This window comes from Pogona vitticeps, chromosome 4 (genome assembly GCF_051106095.1).
Source record: "Pogona vitticeps strain Pit_001003342236 chromosome 4, PviZW2.1, whole genome shotgun sequence".
Classification (NCBI taxonomy): Eukaryota; Metazoa; Chordata; class Lepidosauria; order Squamata; family Agamidae; genus Pogona; species Pogona vitticeps.
In genome coordinates this window covers 104,457,171-104,479,115 of record NC_135786.1, presented here as the reverse complement: position 1 = coordinate 104,479,115, position 21,945 = coordinate 104,457,171, and the positions used below count along the sequence as shown (strand labels likewise).

The 21,945-nt window shown below is 39.8% G+C and overlaps 1 protein-coding gene across 5 annotated transcripts in view; it reads right to left on the bottom strand.

Annotated features, from left to right (window-relative positions):
• Window positions 1–21,945, bottom strand: part of LOC110091706 (complement factor H) — a 66,710-nt gene that overhangs the window by 9,512 nt on the left and 35,253 nt on the right. For 2 of the 5 annotated variants that reach the window (XM_078392304.1, XM_072998082.2), the window contains 5 exons: window positions 20,881–21,051; window positions 18,340–18,516; window positions 13,659–13,835; window positions 3,021–3,197; window positions 1,383–1,565 (listed from right to left, as the gene is read on the bottom strand). In XM_078392304.1, the coding sequence (XP_078248430.1) occupies window positions 1,383–1,565; window positions 3,021–3,197; window positions 13,659–13,835; window positions 18,340–18,516; window positions 20,881–21,051 (885 nt within the window). The remainder of the gene's footprint in view (window positions 1–1,382; window positions 1,566–3,020; window positions 3,198–13,658; window positions 13,836–18,339; window positions 18,517–20,880; window positions 21,052–21,945) is intronic. The other 3 variants (XM_078392306.1, XM_072998084.2, XM_078392305.1) reach the window with 2 other exon arrangements.

The following is a 21,945-nucleotide window of genomic DNA, read 5'->3' as shown; positions in this document are numbered from 1 at the left end:
AGTTAAGCCTTACTTTGTATTGTGAGAAAATGATGAAATAATCTGAAGAGAATTAATCTTCTCTAATAATGATAATTGAAATATGGTTGGTTGTATAACATTTATTTCTAAATATTTAGAAATGTTATTACCAGAAAATATAAAATTAAAAAAACAGATACGTATAAAGATACAGGTACACACATAAACATTTCAATATTCTTAAATATTTCTCTTTCTAAATCACTCTGATTAAGGCGTATATATACACTTAGGAATATATGTGAAGTATAAAAATCCACTAAACTTTCCATTAAGTTTTGCTCTACCCTATGAAAGTCGTCTGGCTATGAGGTAAAACCTGGACTGAAATGATCTTGAGCATACGCAGTAGAATTTTCTCTTAAGTGAGCAAAAGTCTTCATATCAGAAAATGTGCCTTTCTTGTGAGGTTTGAGGTACCTCTTTAAGAAAGAAAGAAAGAAAGAAAGAAAGAAAGAAAGAAAGAAAGAATTTTCTTTTAAATAGAAAACCGGCACTAGTGTGCTATTAGTTCATATCTCATGCCTAATCTGTTTTAAACTCATTGATCACCTCTTCAAAAATATTTTGAACCAAAATATTTTCATTCATGGTTGTCAAAAAGCATCCATGACAGTTACTTTGTGTTTGGGTGGAAAGTGGTTAACTGGTAAAAAAACAAATTGGCTTCTGGGAATTTGCCTCTTTGTGCATTTTTGTGAGCACAAGGGTGTATCCTATCATCCTGACTACTGACATTGGTGTTGCCAACATGCAGGCTGCCTTTTGCTATATAAAGCTTAGTATATATTTTTTTTCCTGCTGGCACTACAGGGATGATATTGTGCAGCAATGTCAGGCTATTTCCTGGTGTTTTGAATCATGAATACTGAAGCACATTTGGGAAAAAGGAGATTTTTAGAAAAAGTGGGTCTCTATCAAACTCATTCAGACCTTCCTCATTTTTAAATTGCCCACAGGTTTAACTACCTGTGGCTATTCTGCACTAAGCTGGGGACTGCAATAAACAACCTTAAAGGTTATTCCAAATCTAACATTCTGTGACCAAAATTCTGTTGTTTAATATAGTAAGTCACACCAGAGTAGGCGCATTGAATCAGTGGTGACTTGGTGAGCTAACTCCTCCATATGTTCCATTGATAGAAATGGACCTACACCAGTTGAGACTTACTCTAGTACAACCTCATACAGGAAGTAACAAGATTTCAGCCAATGTCCTAGTGGTTCCCAATTGCCTGCTTTTAACATGGAATGCCAGCTTTTGTCATATAGACTCTCTATATCTAATCCATTGAGCAGACTATTATATTAACTGCTTCGTTTACCATTGAAAAATGAAGCATAATTGAAAGTCGTTATACCTATACAGGTTGGTGGTTCTGTCCAATGACCATTTTGGCAAATTACTTCTGCATTTCCATCCATTCTGTACATGTTTTGGCATTTATAGTGCACTTTATCTCCTGGCATATAATTGGGCTTATGCATTTCCAGAATGTCTCCATTCTCTATAGCAGGTGGGCGATCACATCTTCCTGCAGCAGCTATGGTGATACATTGAATCAGAGAAGGAAACTGTTAGGTGACACACGTGAATATGCCAACACAAAGCTCAAGATTATTTACACAAACATGTCAAGGATTATCATGTTGGGAAAGATCATAGGAGCCTGTAGAGAATTTATTCCCGATTGTGATCATAAAGATCAGTCAATGAGTAGAAAACCCCTTTCCAGCCACCCCATAAGAAACTCCACATACATGGGTTTTTTTAAATTGATTGATTCATACTCCTTTCCCCCAGAAATTAAGAACCATGGTAGCTTTGTGTATACTTTGAAAACAATATATTCTAAATATGACAACATAATTAAATCATTTTAAGTATTAACACCAGAGAACACAGGTAGAAGCTTTTTAAAAACCATTCAAGTAAAATAATTCTGTTGCTTCTTGCCATGTCAAGCTTTGTTATAGTGTCTAACCGCCAAGTTCTTTCTGTTTCTGTATGTGTCCAGATCAAGTTTCTCCCAACACTAACTATATATTTACTAAAAGGATTCTGTTCAAAGTGTGGAATATATGAGCATTGAGTGTGTGTTTCCAGAGTGATACATGGGATGTAACTGGTCCAGCAGCCTCTTGGAATGAAGTCATGAGAACATTTTAAAATGGAAGTTACAAATCCATCATAGTTTTCTGATCAAGGTGCAAGCTGAAGCGCACCTATGTCTAGTATTGTTGTAAACTTCTGAGATTTGGCTTTTATTAAAACTATTCCTCCCATGGCATGATTTAGATTGGGGTTGGATAGCTAAGTAGATCTGAGAGAGAATGTGTATGTCCTGAGTGTTTGGAATTCGATCATCTATGCTCTGGATACACTGCTGAGCCACAGGCTCACTAAGAAGAATTAGATCTGGCTTTGAACCTCTCTACCACCTGCGAATGAAGCTTAATCTACTCAAGATAGAGACATTCCTGGTCAAGTGAAAGGCAGAGCAAGAAATAATAACACTTTCATTATAGAGTCACAGAGTTGGAAGAGATCACTGAGGCCATCCAGTCCAACCCACCACCATGCAGGAACATCCATCAAAGTACTCCCAACAGATGGCCATCCAGCCTCTGCTTAAAAGCCTCCAAAGAAGGAGACTCCACCACCCTTTGAGGCAGCCTATTCCACTGCCGGACAGCTCTGAACATCAGGAAGTTCTTCCTAATGTTCAGATGGAATCTCTTTTCCTGTAGTATAAAACCACTGCTCCATGTTCTAGTCTCTGGAGCCCTGGAAAACAAACCTGTCCCTTCCTCAACATGACATCCTTTCAAATATTTAAACATGGCTATCATGTCCCCTCTTAACCTTCTTTTTGTAAGGCTAAACATTCCCAGCTCCTTAAGCCGCTCCCCGTAGGACATTGCTTCCAGACCTTTAACCATTTTAGTCGCCCTCCTCTGGACACGTTATAACAACAGAAAAATTGAACATCCGATACCTCTGCACTCTGGTATGCTTGTCCATTCTTTATTCAAACACCTTACTGTAGAAGATCCAAAAAGACTGTAGGGGGGGAGGCATTGATACTTCAATTTCTCCAAAGGCAAATAACTTTCCTTTATGATTCCATTAATTTGACCATTTGGAATAGCAGGTGGAAGAGGGCATCTTACATCTGAAAGAGTAAACAAAATTGTCCCTGCAAGATCCTTTGAAAATTCACTTGGTTTCCCATTTCAGTGTACATATATTTAGCAGACCTATCTGCAGAAACAATATTGACTTCAAAACCTGCCTTGTTTGTTTGGGTAGACAATATCCCAGCTTGAAACCCTGGATAGCCATTATGGTTAATCTTGGATCCAAGAAAGAGCTTCACTGCATTCACTTTCTGAATTTTTGTTAAAAAAATTCTTTTTATTATTATTATTATTTATAAAATCCATCCATGCTTATTTAACATTTTGTCACCTGGGTTCAGCTTATAATCATTTGTTAATACAACTACAATACATATTAAGCTCTTAATCTATACAACATGCTTCTAACCATTGATAAAACAAGTTCCATGTTTGATAATATTCTGCAGCTTCCTTTCCTTTGATTTTCAGTGTCAGTCTATCCATTTCTGTGCAGTCCAATATCTTTTTAATTATTTCTTGATTCTGTAGGTGTTCCTTAATTTTTCCAGTATTGTGCAAATATAATCCTTGTGGCTGTTAAAATATGCAGTATTAAATACATTTTCTGGTATTATACCTAATAGAAAGAGTTCTGGCTTAAAATCTACATTTTTTGATTATTTTAACAAGCCATATATGTATTTTTTCCAAAAAAATTGCTTTATCACAAGGCCAACAAAGGTGATAATAAGTTCCAGTTTTTTATGACATTTCCAGCATTTACTTGACCTGTTAGAGTACATTTTAGCTAATCTATCAGGTGGTAAATGCCATCTATAAAACATTTTATATAAATATAAGATGTTCCTATTGTCATTTTATAGTTTCTAGATCACAGTTTTTGCTATTTTTTAAAGTCAATATTATATCCAAAATTTTTGCCCATTGGACCATTGTTTCTCTGACCTGTTCATCCTCCATTTTCCAATTTAAAAGAAATGTTATATTTTCCTAATTAATTTATCATCTGATATTAACATTATTTGGTCAAATGTTGTCTGTTCTTTATAAAAATCATACATTTTTAAATCCCTTTCATACCTAGATTGTATTTGCATTATGGGCCACCATGATGTGTCTGATCCCTGGTCTATAAGGTCTTGTTTCGATTTTAATCTCCTATCTATATGTAAGATATAGTCAATTTTTTTTCAAAATTCAGAAGACTGGGATGAACAAATGCTTCTATAGGTGAAACCCATCCTGGTATTTTTGTGTACATTTCCATTTTAATTTTTTCCCATATTATATACAAGGAGTTTCTAATATAGTTAGTTTTGGAAATATCTGTGGGTTTTAGCTTTCTGATACCATAAAAAGGCATGCCAACCCAACTGTAAATCATGCCCCTCTAAATACAAAAGTCTTTTGTTTTTCAGACTGATCCATTCTTTCAGCCACATTAGGACAGATGATTGGTAATATAAGATCCAGTCCTGTAAACCAAAGCCTCCTTTTTCCTTGGATTATTGCAGCATTTTCAATTTGATTCTAGATTTCTTCCCTTGCCAAATAAATTTTAATATCAGCTTGTTTAGATCATCAAAGTATTTCTTCTCTATTTTCACTGGCACTGTTTGAAACAGAAAGAGTAGTTTTGGCAAGATGTTCATTTTGATTGTTGCAATCCTTCCTAATAGTAATAGTTGTAGATTTTTCCATTTTTCTAGGTCTATTTTTATTTGGTTAAGTGTTGCTGTTGTTTGATCTTTAACTCATGTCTGATACTTTGTGACCCCATGGACCAGAGCACGCCAGGCCCTCCTGTCTTCCACTGCCTCCCAGAGTTTGGTCAAATTCACGTTGGTAGCTTCGATGACACTGTCCAACCATCTCATCCTCTGTCGTCCCCTTCTCCTCTTGCCTTCACACTTTCCCAACATTAGGGTCTTTTTCAGGGAGTCTTCTCTTCTCATGAGATGGCCAAATTTAGGTTAAGTAGTTTTTGGTTAAGTAGTTTTATATAATTATCTTCTTTTATAGTTACACATCTGGCAGTTAGATATATTCTGAGGTATTTAACTTTTTTAACTATTTGTAAGTCTGACATCTCTGAAAGTTGTTCGTTTGTTTTTTGGTTTGGCTGTTAAATCTTTCAATATAATGTTAGTTTTTTCTTTGTATATCTTCAATCCTGCTACTTTCTGAATTCATCAATTTTCTCCAGTAGTCTCAATATTGTTTCCAACTGATATTCCAAACTAAACACCCAGTTGCCTGCAAATGCTTGTAATTTGTAATTCTTGTCTTTTATTTTGGTGCCTTTGATTTCTGGATCATTACTCACATTCCTATTTAATACTTCCAAAGTTAATATGAATAACAATGGAGAGAGTGGACATCTCTGTCTAGGGTCTTTTTAATATTAATATTATCCATCAATTCACCATTTACAATTACTTTAACTATTTATTTATTATAGATTGTCTCAATTACATTTATGAAGTTTTTGCCAGAATCCATAGCTTTTATTTGCTGTATCATAAATTGCCAATTCATATTATCAAATGTTTTTTGGGCATCCAGAAAGAGTAATGCCATTTGTTTCTCTGTATGCACCTCATCATATTCTAATATGTCTAAGATTATCCTTAGGTTATACCTTAGTTGTCTTTTGGAGAAAAATCCATTTTGGTCTGAATGAATGAACTCCATTTTAAAAAAATTCAGTCTTTCCACTATAATTACTGCAAAGATTTTATAGTCCACAGCACGGGGCCACTTCCGGAGCTATCTAGTATTTTCTGCCTAGGCAGGCTACTCGTTTTACAATTTAACAACTTAATATAACAGAGCTTCAAAGGTTATGCTAGCTGGGGTGGCATTCGCAACAATGCTTTTTAGGTGCTGAGCAAGCCTCTGGAAGCCTCTTAAGAACAAGCTGATCAGCTGTTAGGCGGGGGGGCGGAGTGGAGAAGAGCACAAAATGGCTGCTAGGCTCCTGGCTTTTAGCTGTTTGGTGCTGTTTTTCCTGCAGGTCGGGGGCTACCAATGCCTGGTAAGTGACTTTCTTTTTTTATTTTTAAGTTTCTGACCTTTTTTCCCCATAGGAATTCATTAATTAATTTTCAATGCGTTCCTATGGGGAAATTTGGTTTCAACTTACGAATGTTTCAACTTACGAATGAACTTCTGGAACGGATTAAGTTCGTATGTCGAGGGCCCACTGTATTGAATACTCTCCCACTGATTTTTTAAACAAAGTTTTATATCCCCTACTTTCTTCCCCATTTTTTTCAGAATTGGATAATGCTTTCAGTTGTATTTATCCCTTCTGAAGGCATGATATCTACCAAAATCCTGATAGATATATCTTGGGTTGGAGAGTTACGAATCAAAACCACTATTTGAATCTATAAACAATTAAATCAGAGCAGAACAGAACAAAACAAAAAATCTTTGTCTGCTCTGTGTGCATCAGACACAGAAGGTTAAAGGTGGTTTGGACAAACAGAGGTGGGCATGAGGCAGAGGTAGAATAGCATTCAGCATTCCACACAAGCACAAAGCTTCATGTGTTGCATTGAATGTGTTTCTCTATCAAGCAAAGCAGCTCTGTGGCTTTATTATGTCGGAAGAAAAAGCTCATGCCTCCTTGTTGATTGTTTTGATATTTTATTATGATATTGTTCCTCCTGACCAATATATGCCAGTGTGAAAGGACAAATTATATAGGGATGTGAAAACATATTCTGAATTACCGTATTTTTTGCTCCATAAGACGCACCTGACCTTAAGACGCTTCTAATTTTTAGAGGAGGGACACAGGGAAAATATATTCTGAACCAAATAGTGTAATAAAATATTTAATAAACTATAACAGAATAACATTTGAACCATGTAAAGTGAACAGCAGTCAACAGTGGCATTAATATAGACCATTATCAGCCAGTGATAAGACCTATACCACTCTACCTATATTTTGCATTTCCTTTCATCCACCTCCTCCCCATGCTTATAGAAATGTCTCAATGACAGATGAGATTGTTGTGCAACTCTGCCCAGCACAGCTCAAGCCTATATTATGTTAGAAATTGTTTGTCTGATTTGGCACTGCATTGAGAGGTCCCTTTTAGTTGTGTGGAGGATAAATAGTGGAATTAAACTATTTAACAGCTGGTTTTCCTTATTTACTTTAGGTTATGCAAAAGAACAGCAACACAAAGCTTAACCTGATCCCATTCACCAGCAGTAGCACATGCTCAGCATAAGACCAAATCTCCATTTTCTGACAAAGTTGAACGTTTATAGCATGCAAGGCACAACAGGTTAGGCAACACAAAGCCAGGATCAATGTTCTTGATGAGCCAAAAAAACTGAATACAAACTATAGTAGCTGAAATCAGGAAGCAGGTACTGTAATCCAGTTAGAAGTCACGAGGCACAGTTAGTTTCCTTGCTGCAACACCCTTTGGAAATACATTCTCTATTAGATGCCCAGAACTAGTTTAAAAGTTTGCAAGTTGAATCGAAATTTCCCATAAAAATGCATTGAAAATTAATTAATGCATTTTTATGGGGGGGAAAAGGTCAGAAACTTTAAAAAACTTAAAAGCAAGTCACTTACCAGGTACTGTAGACTGAGCCTTGCTCTTCACAGTGCCTTGGTAGACCCCAGAACAGCCAAAAAAGAGCCCTAAACAGCTAAAAGCCAGCAGGCAGCCAGCAGCCATTTTGTGCTCTTCTCCGTGCTCTTCTCAGCTCCTTCCCCCTCCCCTCTCCCCACCTAACAGCTGATCGGCGCTGGTCTGAAAGGCTTTGCAGAGAGCTTTTAAAGCAAGGACCCCTATGCACGTTTCTACACAAGCAGGTTTCAATTCAAACGGAGCACCTTTTCCCCCAAGCACAGTTTAACCCAAAACAAGCAGCTTTTAAAGTAAAACAAGCAGATTTTTAAGACAAGCTTTGCAGACAAGGCTTTGCAGAGAGCTTTTAAAGCATGGACCCCTATGCACGTTTCTACACAAGCAGATTTCAACTCAAACGGAGCACCTTTTCACCCAAGCACTAACCCCAAACAAACAGCTTTTAAAATAAATTTTACATTTTAAAACGACAAAACCAGGCAGTCCCAGGTCTCTCTCCCAACTCTCTAACTGCTAGTCCAGCAAGGAAGCAGACAAGCAGCCTCTTCACTAACTGAAAGTTTGAATTTCCCCGCTTTCCCTGCCTTCCCTGCATATTAGGTATGTTAATATCTGTGCACTGGAGGATTGTGGGAGGAATATCCAGCTCCTGATGGGGGTCCTGTGGGGCACTGAAGAGCTCTCCTGGCCTCTTTCGGGACTGAGGCTGTGCAGTCCTGTTCTGATCAGGAGGTGCAGCCGGGGGTCACTATGCCTTTGGGGGACAGGGCACAGAAAGGGGCAGGAGTCGGAGGGGCCATTCTAACTCATACCTAACAGGGGAGATACAGTGGGGGACTGTGTTTGTGGTTTCCCCTATTCTTTCTAGAATTATTCTTTCCCCTTAGGCCTGTTAGCCTTGCTGGTTTTCTAGGTGGGCTGCAAGAAGCAGATCCTGAAAAGCCAGCAGTGCAGAATGGTGAGGTCCAGACAGCAAGCAGTCTCTGGTGCTAGTTCAAAGGCCTCCCAGCATGGTAGTAGGGGGCTTCTGGGTGGTGGTGGTTGAACCCCTTTTTACTGTATTCGTTCCATAAGATGCACATACTTTCTCCCCCACTATTTGGGGGGGAAAGTGCATCTTATGGTGCAAAAAATAGGGTAAGATTAAATGGATGGCTCTAACCAATGGATTGTGTCTATTCCTCTGAAGACCAATCGCCCTGGGATTGATTGATTGATTGAGTGATTTTATTTATTTATTTATTTATTTATTTATTTATTTATTTATTTATTTATTTATTTATTTATTTATTTATTTATTTATTTATATCCTGCCTATCTAGTCAACTCAGGACCACTCTAGAGGAAGCCATGGTAAATGTTGGACTAAAAGATATGCCCAAGGTACCATCTATAGGAAGGAGACCATTGGTCCAAGGTAGAGACGGGGACAAATTTAAAAATGAATCACCAAATTTGTTCAAAAATCACTAATTCATTGATTTGTATTTGTACAAATGCCCCCAAGAAATATGGATCAATTCATTTTTGTGATTTTTTAATTCATTGGTTTGTTTGGCTATAAAATGCCTCCCCCCTGTGGCACCTAGAGACACCAATATTGCAGGAAAGCTTTCTCTGACTCTCCTCTACAATCCCTCGAAGTTTGGTGAAGATTGGGTTTCAGATGTCCGAGTTATACACCCATAAAGAGAGCCCTCTAGCCCCGAGGCACTTAGAGACATAAAAATCACCAAGAAGCCTATAGTGACTCTCTTCTACAATCTCTCCAAGTTTGGTGATGTTCAGGTTTCCTCAAGCCAGCTGCTAAAGAGCACTTTTCTAGGGATAATCCAGATGTCTGGAACCCAATATTCATCAAACTTGGAAAAATTGTAGAGGAGAGTCAGGGGAAGCTTCTCTGTGATTTTGGTATCTCTAGGTGCCTAGAGGAACTTTCCTGGGGGTGCTATTTGTGGATGTATAACTCAGATGTTCAAAACCCAAACTTTAGAAACCTTGCAGTACTTGTAGAGAAGAGTCAGGGGAAGCCTCCTGTGTCTCTTTAGTGTCTCCTGCTGCTTGGAGGCATGTTTTAGAGGGCATTAAAGCAAACATGAATTGATAATTTAATTCATTGATTCAATAATTTGTCAGGAAAAATGCAAATTCATAATTCATGATTCATCAACCTTAATGAATCAAAGTGAATCAACATTCTTCTGATTCGTGCCCATGTCTAGTCCAAGCAGAGGTGATAGAGTCATGAGTTTACAAATCATTGATTCCTGATCTCATTGGTCCAATGCTTGAACTTTCCCATGTTCTCTGGAGAGAAGGAGATGTCAGCATATAAGAAAACCATGACTGGAAAAAACTGCTTGGATATTGAGAGAGGAAAGGGACACACTGTCTCAGGAGAACAAGTCAAATTCTATTCTCTTTAAACATTTTATTGCCTTTTAAAACACAAAAGTATAATTCGAACAAATGAAAATAACAAAGAAAAACTTTTTAAAAGATAAGCTCAAAAGCAGGTACATAAAATTGAAATCTAGTTATTGGCTGAAGTTCAATATTTAACATATTTTTAAATTTATCTATATAAGAATTCATAAATGCCTCAGAGATTTTCTTTATATATTTTTTATATTGCTATTTGCACTTAATCAAGGGTAAGCAACACACACAGTACATTCACATGTGGTGCTCATGTCCTGTCATTTCCCAATTTTGAGGAAATCAGTAGCAGAAATGGCAAATACTATACCTCAGACTATCCTTGCTAAATCAGCATTGTGTTTATTAACAAACTTGGGGAAACAAAATGAAGAAGCAGTATGCAAAATTGTTAATAAACACAATATTGTTTTAGCAAGGATAGTTTGATGCAAAGTTGTGTTCATCTCCACACAGAAAGCATGTTCCCTCTTGCCTCTTGCCTCTTCATGAGGGAGGACAAGTGCGCACTCACACAGGGCAACAACAGCACACACTCTCCCCAGTAAAGCCTCTTTTCCAAGACTTTTATTTATTCTTATTTTTTAGACTTTTCTTGTGCAACACTCCTGTTTATTTTATTTTATTTTTTTATCATCTGAAGAATGGAGAACAAAGCTCTGTTTTGGATGCTGACAACTGAAGAAACTGAAAGAGGAAGAAAACTTATGGTTTGTTAATTGAGTTCTTTGCTGATGCAGACTCCACCTGCAATGTCGTACTTAGAAGTGGAAGCAAACAGTTCAATTTAAGTGTGGCCAATCAAATCAAACAGACCCAAATTTCCCAGTAGAACTTCAGAACAAGTGACTGCAAGTGAATTCACATTTCCTTCACTGTGTAGTCACAGCCTGAGTCATCTATTATTTCTTCCATATCCAGATAGCATGGTCTTCTTTCTGTCTTCAACCTACATGTACAGAAGAGTCTTTGAGAAAGACTCTTGGGAGTGTCAGTAGGTTGGCCCTGAAGGGAACATTCAGTTTTTAAGACGAGTAGATCACCTGGCTACAGTGACAGCCCCAAGGGAAGTAGCAGAATAGGCAACTGAGTCTTGAACATCACTAGCTATAAAAGAATAAACTTTGTAAAATGTGACAAGCATGTAGGATTTTGGATCCTACTTCTGGTTTAGAAAATCAATCTTCAGTCCTGATCAAGGAGAGACAGATGAGGACAAAAGCATGGGGAGATACCTAGATGACCAAAGCAGGAGCCTTACATGGTTTCTGGAGGGCTGATTCAGCTCTTTTATCCCCAGTGTCCATTTTGGGGGGGATTTAAGAGGAAGGAAGAGATGAGAGCATCTATCAATAGAATCTTAAGTTCCTTCATAGCTTTGAAGGAAAGAGAAGAAATCCTTACATGCTGCCAATGTGAGATAAATGAATTAATTGTATCTCTATTCTCTTCCTACAAATTTTCCCCCAGGGAGAGATTCAGGAGAGAAGGTCCCTTTGCTTTCTTCCCCAATCCCAAGAATTCAAACTCTTCCTCTGGATTCACAAAGGCTTTCACGGCCGGGATCTAATGGCTGTTGGGCTTCAGGCCGCGCTATGGTACAGAGATGGCACTGGTCGCACTGATGGATGACCTGTTGAGGGAGGCCGATGGGGGCAATATGTCCTTGTTGTTCCTCCTCGACATCTCGGCGGCCTTTGATACCGTCGACCACGGTATCCTCCTGGGGAGGCTCTCCGAGTTGGAAGTTGGTGTCCTGGTGCTTGCTTGGCTCCGCTCCTTCCTGGAGGACCGCCCCCAGAGAGTACAGCTTGGGGAGAATGTCTCGGCCCCATGGAGTCTCAATTGTGGGGTTCCAAAGGGGTCGATTATCTCTCCAATGCTGTTTAACATCTACATGAGGCCGCTGGGCGGGGTCATTAGGGGGTGTGGGGCATCGTGTCACCAGTATGCAGATGACACACAGCTCTACATCTCCTTTTCATCTACCTCAGTGGATGCCGTCCTGTCCCTTCAGCGCTGCCTGGAGACTGAACTGGAATGGATACAGTCGAATGGGTTGAAGCTGAATCCGGACAAGACAGAGGTCTTGAGGGTGGGTGGTCCTTCCATCAGCGGTATAGGTAACTCCCTTTCTTTTGGGGGGATAACTGTTGCCGCAAAGAGTGAGGTCCGCAGCTTGGGGGTACATCTGGACCCAGCACTTACTATGGAAACCCAGGTGGCGTCCGTGGTCCGCTCCGCCTATTTTCATCTATGGCGGATTGCCCAGCTGCGACCCTATCTTGATGGGGGGGGCTCTCACTACTCTAGTCCACGCGCTCGTAATCTCGAGATTAGATCATTGTAACGCACTCTACGTGGGGCTACCTTTGAGGCTGATGCAGAAACTTCAGATGGTCCAGAATGCGGCAGCCAGGCTTCTCAGTGGGGTGAGAAAATACCAACATATCTCCCCCACTCTGGCTGCTTTGCATTGGTTGCCCGTCCGTTTCCGCGTTGACTTTAAAGTGTTAATGATTACATATAAAGCCCTAAACGGTTTGGGACCTCAATATCTGGCAGATCGTCTTCTCCCACCGAGATCTACCCGAATCACCTGACATAGCCAGCAGGGACGGCTGAGGGGTCTGACGCCGAGGGAGGCCCGGAAGGAAAAAATGAGAAACCAGGCCTTCTCGGCAGTGGCCCCTCGGCTATGGAACACCCTCCCTACAGAAATTCGGCTGCCACCCTCGCTGGGCATTTTCAAAAGCCAACTGAAAACTTGGCTGTTCAAGCAGGCCTTCCCTCCAGTCAATTAAGTGATGCTTATTTCTTATTTTTCTTCCTTTTAACTTGTGCCATCTTGGGACTCTTTACTTTAAATTAATTGTTTAAAATTGTAAGTCCTTTGATTTTATATTTCTCTGTTTTTATCTATGTAAATTGTGTATATTTTAAATTGTTTCTATTTGTATGTTGTGAGCCGCCCAGAGTAGACCATGTCTAGATGGGCGGCATATAAATGCAATAAATAAATAAATAAATTGTTGTGGGTTTTTCGGGCTCTTTGGCCGTTTTCTGAAGGTTGTTCTTCCTAACGTTTTGCCAGTCTCTGTGGCCGGCATGTTCAGAGGACAGTGCTTCCTAGCATATGGCCGCAGAACTGCCTTCTGTCAGATGAAGCTCACATAGCACATTCAGTAAATAGGATTTACTCACATTAGCACGTTCTTTTCCTTATTTTTCTAAAATTAAACCTTGTTGGGAAACTCTTCCAGTCCACACCTGATGCTGAGTTTTACAAAAGTTCCAATAGATGTTTGATAAGAAGTTCAGTAAGTTTCTTTTCCCTCCGTTTTCTGACCACCTCTGTTCTCTTCGGGTTTTCCACCTATGCTTTGGAACTCTAAATATAAGACTTATATAAGAAATATAAATGCCTACCTTCACACCTTGGCGGTGTTGACCACTCCTTATTTTCACATCTTATGGTGTCTGAACCAGATGTTTCAAAACCTTCATGGCATTGATAGTGCAGCTCCTGGCCTGGCAGGTAGGACTCTGCCCTCTCTTCTACAATATCAGCATTGTCAACCAGAGGGGGCTCTCTGCAGGTTACATCTGAATGAGGAGATGATGCAAAGAAAGGGCTTCTCTGAAACTCTGCCTCCCCCCAGCTTTCATAATAACTGTTTATTCATTAAGGAGTCCATTTTTCTATGGTTTTATGGCTATTCACTCTTTACTAGGACCAAAGCAGTGGAAAGTTTGATCAGTCTTTCAGGTTAGGGTGCCAGCATGTCAATGTGAGAGTAGAATCACAGGGAGGAGATCTCACACATCTTCTATGAACACTAAGTGGAAGTTCAGAAGACACCCTATGTCTATACAGTTTTTATTCACATAATCTGATGGCCTAACATCTGCTGGAAGCAAACTAAGAAATGGATGGGCTAAATTTGCACATTCAATAATAGGTGGAATGTGACTGGATGAATGTCTTTGGCCTAGGCGGGCATGTAACCATGGAATATACAGTACAGTATATATGCTATCCTGAAAGAAAACACTATAATCTCTATACAAAGGCAGTTTCAACTTGACATTACATGGGGATCTAATGTCTTAAACGTATACCCTTCAGACAAAAGTTCTCATGAGTGGCAGGATAGCCATAGTTTCCTTCTCTTAAGCATCAGTGTACATGTATGAAGCTGTTACAGAGCTCCAATGATAATATCACCTCCTCTGTCATGCACGCCAAGCCCTTCCTATTGTAGCTGTAGATGTGGTTCAGGCTCTGAGCTCATGTAGGCTGCATCTAACATACACAAACTGCATCCAACAGCATACATTAAAACAGGAAGTGATGTCTGAAAGGCGCAGGAACACTTGGCAAAGCATTGGCTCAAGTGAGGTGGTGGCAATGTGCCATTTCCCCCCTTTTTCCAAGCAACATAATACCAGAACTTGCAGCAAGTTAGAAGCAGGCTCCTTTGTATAGATTTCTAATACCAACAACACAGAAATCTGCAGATACGCTTGTACACCTAACCTGAAGCAGGAAGGATTGGAAGAGGCACTGTGCCAGGAAGAAGAGGGACTATGTCTCAGATATACAAGAAAACTATGAAATAGGGGAATAAGAAAAAAGAAGAAGCCAAATGTGAATCAGTACAAAGCACAGACCACTGGCTGCACCAGCACAGACATTTTCTGTGCCCTGTGGGGAGGTCAAAGAGAGAATTACTTGAACCAAGGTACATTATGGGCTACAATAGAGAAGACTACAATTACACATTTTCCTCACAAAACCAGATACCTTTTGAATGCTTGGTCTTCCACTAGTTGTACCATTAGTCATAGGATTGGAAGCCTAGAAAAAGAGGGAAAAACACTAAACCGACTGCCCTAACACAGAGAGGCTCCAGAACAAGATTCTAGGCTACATGATTGACTTCTTAAAAGCCAGTTGCTTTTGCAAAGGGTCCAGTTCTGATCAAGAACCTGGAAAAGAGGCAAGAGTTACTTTAAGTAATGGAAGTTCCCTCTCAATAAACTTCAGGCATGGGGAACCCCAGGTCTATTAGAAGTGCAGTAGGAATAGAAGATGAAATCACACAGCTCAGCATCTTGATTTAGATCTGACTCACCTGCAACTGAATTCATAGAGCCAACTACATGGTTGCCATCTTTTTGTCTCTCTTGCCTGCTTGTAATGTTTGGCTATAATTCAAGGTTTAATCAGCAAAGCCCATGCATTTCAGTGGAAGGTTAAGTATCAGGTTATGCCCCTTCATTTCACTACCATCTTTTTTCAGGGACAGATTTTGACTCGGACATTTCTAAGAGGAGAGCCGCTCAATAGCTCAGTGATTTACGTAGGTATCTGGCTCTGGTAACAAAGGTTTCTCTATTGTGCCTCCTTGACAAGAGCTGGACTCAATGATCCATAGGGTTACTTTCAGCTCTGCATTTCTAATATGATGATGATTATATGAGGATAACAAAAGAGCTAGAAACCCTCACTAAAACCCCCAAGTTCTTCTCCATCCATTTGTATTGATTTACACCTCAGGTAATTTAAAACGGTGATTTTATCAGAGGCATGAGGTTCCATGGGACTGGGCCCATCAAAGTGTCCTCTCAGCTTTTTCTTGTAAAATAGGTTATTCTTTTAAATAACCCACCTTTGAAATAACAATTCCTCTTTTAAACAGTGCTCAGCGCACACACCCTTGCTATAGGAACGCTAAATGTCCAGTTTTCAAACAGAACATGGAGTTGTTGTTTTGTCATGGATTTTCATGGGACAAAAATGAACGAATATAAATCATGTGAGAGGAAGAATGAGAACAGCTTTCAATAGGGAGAGCACCAACATACGGAGGATGGCCTACCAACTGCTTACTGGAAACTAACAAATAGGAAGTCAAACCATTAGACTTTTGGGGTCCAGCTCCACTTGAGTATTAGGAGCAGCTGAAGATGGTCCTGGTTCAAACCAAAAACATTCAATATCTGATGTCACTTGTAACCAACCATTTTGGATACCAGCTACATAAGATCTAACTATATGGTATAAAAGACATAATGAAGCTTTGCCTAGAGAGGCAGACTCTGCTCTCCTAGGGCTCTGAAAGCCCTGTTGTAAATACTGTACCATTCCCATAGTTTTGAACTTGCTGAGCATCGCATCAAGAGGGAAATACCTTGTAGTTCACAGCAATGATATCTTGTCCACTCTCCTTCTTGCAAGTTTGTCACCTTTTCCTCATCAAAACTTGTATTTGCATCAATCTATCTGTATTTTCCCTCTACAGTCAACCCTCGACTTACAAACAGCCCCAATTACACATATTTCGACTTACAAACCGCTCTGATAGAAAAATATTGACTCGACTTGCAAACATAGATTTGAGTTACGAACCAAAAAAAACCCACGTGGGAGGTGGGGAAAGTGCGAAATTTGAATTTTCAGTTAACCATTGGCCAGTGAAGAGGGTGCCTGTCTGCTTCCTCGCTCTTCCCAGGGTTTTGAGAGTGGACTTGGAGACAGTCTTCAGACTGCCTGGTATTGCCTGGTACAGTGCTGTACGGACTGTATTTTTATTTTTTGGCTTTTAAAATATATATATTTTTGGATTTTTAAAAGGTTCCTTCCCTCCTTTGCTGCCCCCTTTTCCCCCAAAAGGTGCTTGTATTGGCTTGTCTTGATTGAAAAGGTGCTTTTCAAGGTGATATGTTGTCTGAAATATGCTTGGTTTTCCCCCAGAAGGTGCTTGTCTTGGCTGAAAAGGTGCTTTTCAAGGTGTTCTGTCGAAAAGGTGTCTGTTCCCTCCTTCCCGCCCTCTTTCCATTTTTTTTAACCTAAGTCATTTTAGGTTAAAAGGGAAAAAAGAGAAAAAATTCTGCCCCTAGTGGTAGGAATGGATTAACCGGCTTTGCATTAGTTCCTATGGGAACTAATGATTCGAGTTACAAATTGCCCCTCGACCTAAGAACCAAAAACAGCCGGAACGGATTAATTGGTTTTCAGTGCATTCCTATGGGAAATGCTGATTCGACTTACGAACTTTTCGACTTACAAACTTCCTTCCGGAACGGATTAAGTTTGTAAGTCAAGGGTTGACTGTATACTCCTTTTCTCTGATTTTGTAATCTTCCTGGTTTTTCCAAACTTTAGTTCCATTGATTAAATTCCAATTTCTGTTGGAAACATATTTTTGTTCATTTTACATGCCCACACCCTACACACACCTATACAACTGTGCATGTGAAGATGGTTTGATAGACACCAAATACAACTGATATCACTGGTCTCATATTATTGAATCACTTCATTTATGTGCTACATTCAATTCTTTTTTTAAAAAAATTGATCACAGACGGATGACTGTGCTCTTGTTATGAGGAGAGGAAAGCAGAAGGTGCTGCTGCTGACATGGCCAGCATCCCCGACAACAGCATGAAGAGCACATGACAGACACCTCATGTCCAGAAGTGCCTTCTTGTATACAACAGAGCCTCCTCTCAGAATGGGGACAGCTTTCAATATGTTAGGACTATGTCACTGAATAGACTTCCAAAATGAATATCAGAGAGAAGATCTGGAAGATGTGGCCTGTGTAATGGCTCTGCTCTTTTTTTGCTCTACTGGGGTGGGGAAGGTAAAAATATGAAAAGGCACATTGCTCATGTGAAGGGCTTGGTGACAGACATGAAGAGGAGTCATGGGTAGCAGCTAACCTGCAACAGCATGGCCTAGGTGTTGATAACTTTTACCCAAGTATCCTACTCTGTTATTCTACTATTCTGTACTGCTGTTGGCCATTCATCCATCTCACATGGTTATGTCAACTCCCACCAGTCCTCGACTTCTAAGCTGGAAATGTCAATTATTTAAGGTCCAGACATGCTTCTATCTAGGTAAAAATCATGGGGAAATCAAACTTAGTTAATTTGGTGGGAAAGATAGGTTAGATTCCAGGATTCTGGATGACAGCCATCCATCTGAGCCCGCATACCTACAGAAAAGACTGTAGGACACTCACAAGTCCCCTTGATATATTGCCACAAGTAACTCAGCTGTGAACTGTCCACCTAGGTAAAACATAGGACGTACCTTCACAGGTGGAAGGCTGTGACCATTCTCCTCTTCTGCATGTAATAGTTTGTGGTCCTTCAGCAACAAAACCAGGATGGCACTCATAATCTATTGTTTCTCTAGGCTCATAGGAGCTTTTCACAGCGTTACGATATGAAGCATTGAGGATGGTGGGAGGCTTCTGACATGACATTTCTGAAAAGATGTACAAACAAAAATTGAATTTTCAGACTAGGCTATGATAAACTACCCAAAGATTTTTCTGCCAAGACACCGAGCCCCTGAGCTTTGTTTTGATCTTAATGTGTTACATAACAGTAGACACAAAAGAGAAAAAAAGACAATGCAGAATTAGCTACACATAGTGGGAAATGCTGTAAAATTAACAAATGGTCAATTTATTTAATACACAACCCTAAGAGAAAGTCTGAATTTGTGCAGGTCTACGTTTACTGCTTGTATGGAGGACAGGCAAGTATTTAGAAACACAACATACTTTCTATAGAATAGAAAACGGGATGAACCTACTGTATTGTATTCTAGAGTGGGCTTACCAAGATGTAAGTTCTACTTTCTGTGCAACTGGTTCCCAGAAAAAGGGTATACAGGATTACTATGTTAGCTGGAATTCCTTAACCTATCTAAATTACAGCTGTGGTCCTAACTATACTTGGGTTCATACTGCACATATTAGTTCTGTTGCAAAACAAGTACCTCTTTCTTCTCATTTAACCATTGTGGTTCAGCAAATAAAAATATTTCTTGCAGTGCTATTGCATTGCAAACTTCCCTTTTCATAAAATCAGCAACCCATGAAATTGAGTGTTGAGTATTTAGAAGATACGTTCAATGAAGTTGTGTACAACATAGGGGACAGGCTGCATTCTGCACCATTTTTTCTTCTTCTTTAAATACCTGAGCTAAGCCCAAGTGCAGGTAACCAGATATGTGAAAGGTTCCATGATTTTTGGTGAGTGAATGGTGGCATGGTCACAGAACTATGCATATCCAGGGAGTGCACAAAGAGGACCTTGATATAACCTCTCCCTCCATAAACTCTCTTACCCGCGTTCATTGAACACATGGTCTGAATGACAATTCACCAACATCAATTGTTTGAAAAGAGAGATGAGGGAATATAAAGAGGAAGGATGTCAATAACTACAGGTTATGAGGGCCACATTGTTACACTCAATAACAGTGGCTACATGCTGCTGAAAAACACGGATATGATTCCACTTATGGCCATTGTGGGAACAGAATGCTGGACAATACAGGCTTTTGGTCTGATCAACGATGTTATATTCCCTGTATCCCTTCTAATTTTTTAGGGCAGAAAACCAGACACCCAGCTTTTGCTTTCAAAGCATGCCTTAAAAATGCTTCCTTCCAGAGAAAATGGGTTCAGAAATAAAATTTTGATGACAAAAGAGCAATTCTAATCCTAGCTGTGGGGTAAGATGTCTCACAAATGTACTGCTATATACACAACTCTGCTGGTCCACACTACTCAATGAAGAAGTGGGGACGGTTAAATTTCTCTTGTAACGTTGTTGTCATCATTTAGTTGTTTAGTCGTGTCCAACTCTTTGTGACCCCATGGACCAGAGCACGCCAGGCCCTCCTATCTTCCACTGCCTCCCGGAGTTGGGTCAGATTCATGTTGGTTGCTTCGGTGACACTGTCCAACCATCTCATCCTCTGTCGTCCCCTTCTCCTCTTGCCGTCACACTTTCCCAACATTAAGGTCTTTTCCAGGGAGTCCTCTCTTCTCATGAGATGGCCAAAGTATTGGAGCCTCAGTTTCAGGATCTGTCCTTCCAGTGAGCACTCAGGGTTGATTTCCTTTAGAATTGATAGGTTTGTTCTCCTTGCAGTCCAGGGGACTCTCAAGAGTCTCCTCCAGCACCACAATTCAAAGGCATCAATTCTTCGGCGGTCTGCTTTCTTTATGGTCCAGCTCTCACTTCCATTCTCTTGTAACACAGAAGGCTAAAATCGCTCAGCTGCAGCCAATAGGTGAGAAAAGTTATTACAGTATCTCCATGGTGGACTAGGTAAGAGGCTGATTGTGAGGCCCTTCAAGGGCATCAGTGAGGCTTTGAATATGGCATTCTGGCCCCTAATGTCCCATTTCAGTAACTTTCCTCCAGTAACATCTTTCCACCAGTAAGATTTTTCACAGACAGAATAAAATGGAAGAGATATTGAGATAGCTCCTAGGGTGATGGTTGGTCTGTAAAGACAAATGCCGTAATCAATTGCTTTTGGATTTGTTTGTTTGCTTGCTTGTTTGGTTTTTGATGGTGATGGGCTTATTCCCAGAAATAAAACATAATGGGCATGCAAAAACAGCACAGATTAGAAATACAGAGATGCATCAGTTATGATATATAGATCAGCGAAAATTTATGGAATAATAAAGGGCAATATGCAGATAACAAAATATGAAGATAATAATGCCAGAGGTATATCAGATACAGTATTTTCTCTTTGTCATGATGCCATTTGTACTCAGTATCAGAAGATGAAGGCAAATTATATCAAAAGCATACAAACCAACACAGCGTGGGGGTGTCTGCCATCTTCCTCCTTCACACATTATTTGTTGTGGTCCTTGAAGAATAAAATTTTCCACACACTTGAAGACAACCTCTTCACCACTCCTGTAGTTTCTCATCTCTGTTATACTGACAGCATTTGGAAGCTGAGGTGGTGGTGGGCAGAGTCCTTGGATGAAACATACATTCCATTTAGAACTGAATGATGCAAAAACCATGGGGAGGATCTTGAAAAAAAATATTTAATGAACTAAGCAATTTTCCAAGGTTTTTCTCCCCACTATGGGTTCAAAAGTGTCATTCAATAATGACTTTGGTCATACCCCAGTACAATTTTACCTGGGTAGCAGAAATGCTAAGATCTGTTCCAAAAAGATGCCAAATCTGAATTAGAAAGTTTCTCTAGAAGTCAAGATGGTGAGCATCTAGCTTATACCATGGCAACAATTTATTTTGAACTACCTTTCTGCCACAGCAGAATTGTTTACAGGTGTTTTAACCAATACAAGGGTTAGATTAGAGTGTCGTTTTAATACACTGCTGCAAACATGTATTCAACTGTGGTCCGAGCCATCTGTTTCTTGTAGCTGGTGATGATCTTCACCTTGATGTTGCTACATCTGATTATATTTAGCATGGTTTGTCGTATCTCTTTGGAGAAATGTTTCAGGAGGTAACCACAGGTTAACCTCAGGAAAACCTGTTCTCTATTTCACCTAGATTGACCCTAGGGTCAAATTCAGATGCTCACTTTTTTTTTTCATAATTCATGACATCACACCAGTAGCCAGGAGGCAACAGACCCATGCCTCACAGGTTCAGGTGATCCAGAGGCAATGCATGCCATTCAATCCAGTTTTGGGTACTTCTGAAGCCAAGATACATGTGGGAACCTGTGGACTGGAGTTCCAAGAAGATATATAGACAAGAGAGTGAACTCTGTTCTTTGACTTCAAAGCCTACTTGAGAAGAGTCCAAGTGACTGGAGTGGAGAGAAAGCACTAGCAGTGTTTTGGTCCCCAGCCTGTTAGATTGTTTTTTCCCCACAAGATAAACTTCACTG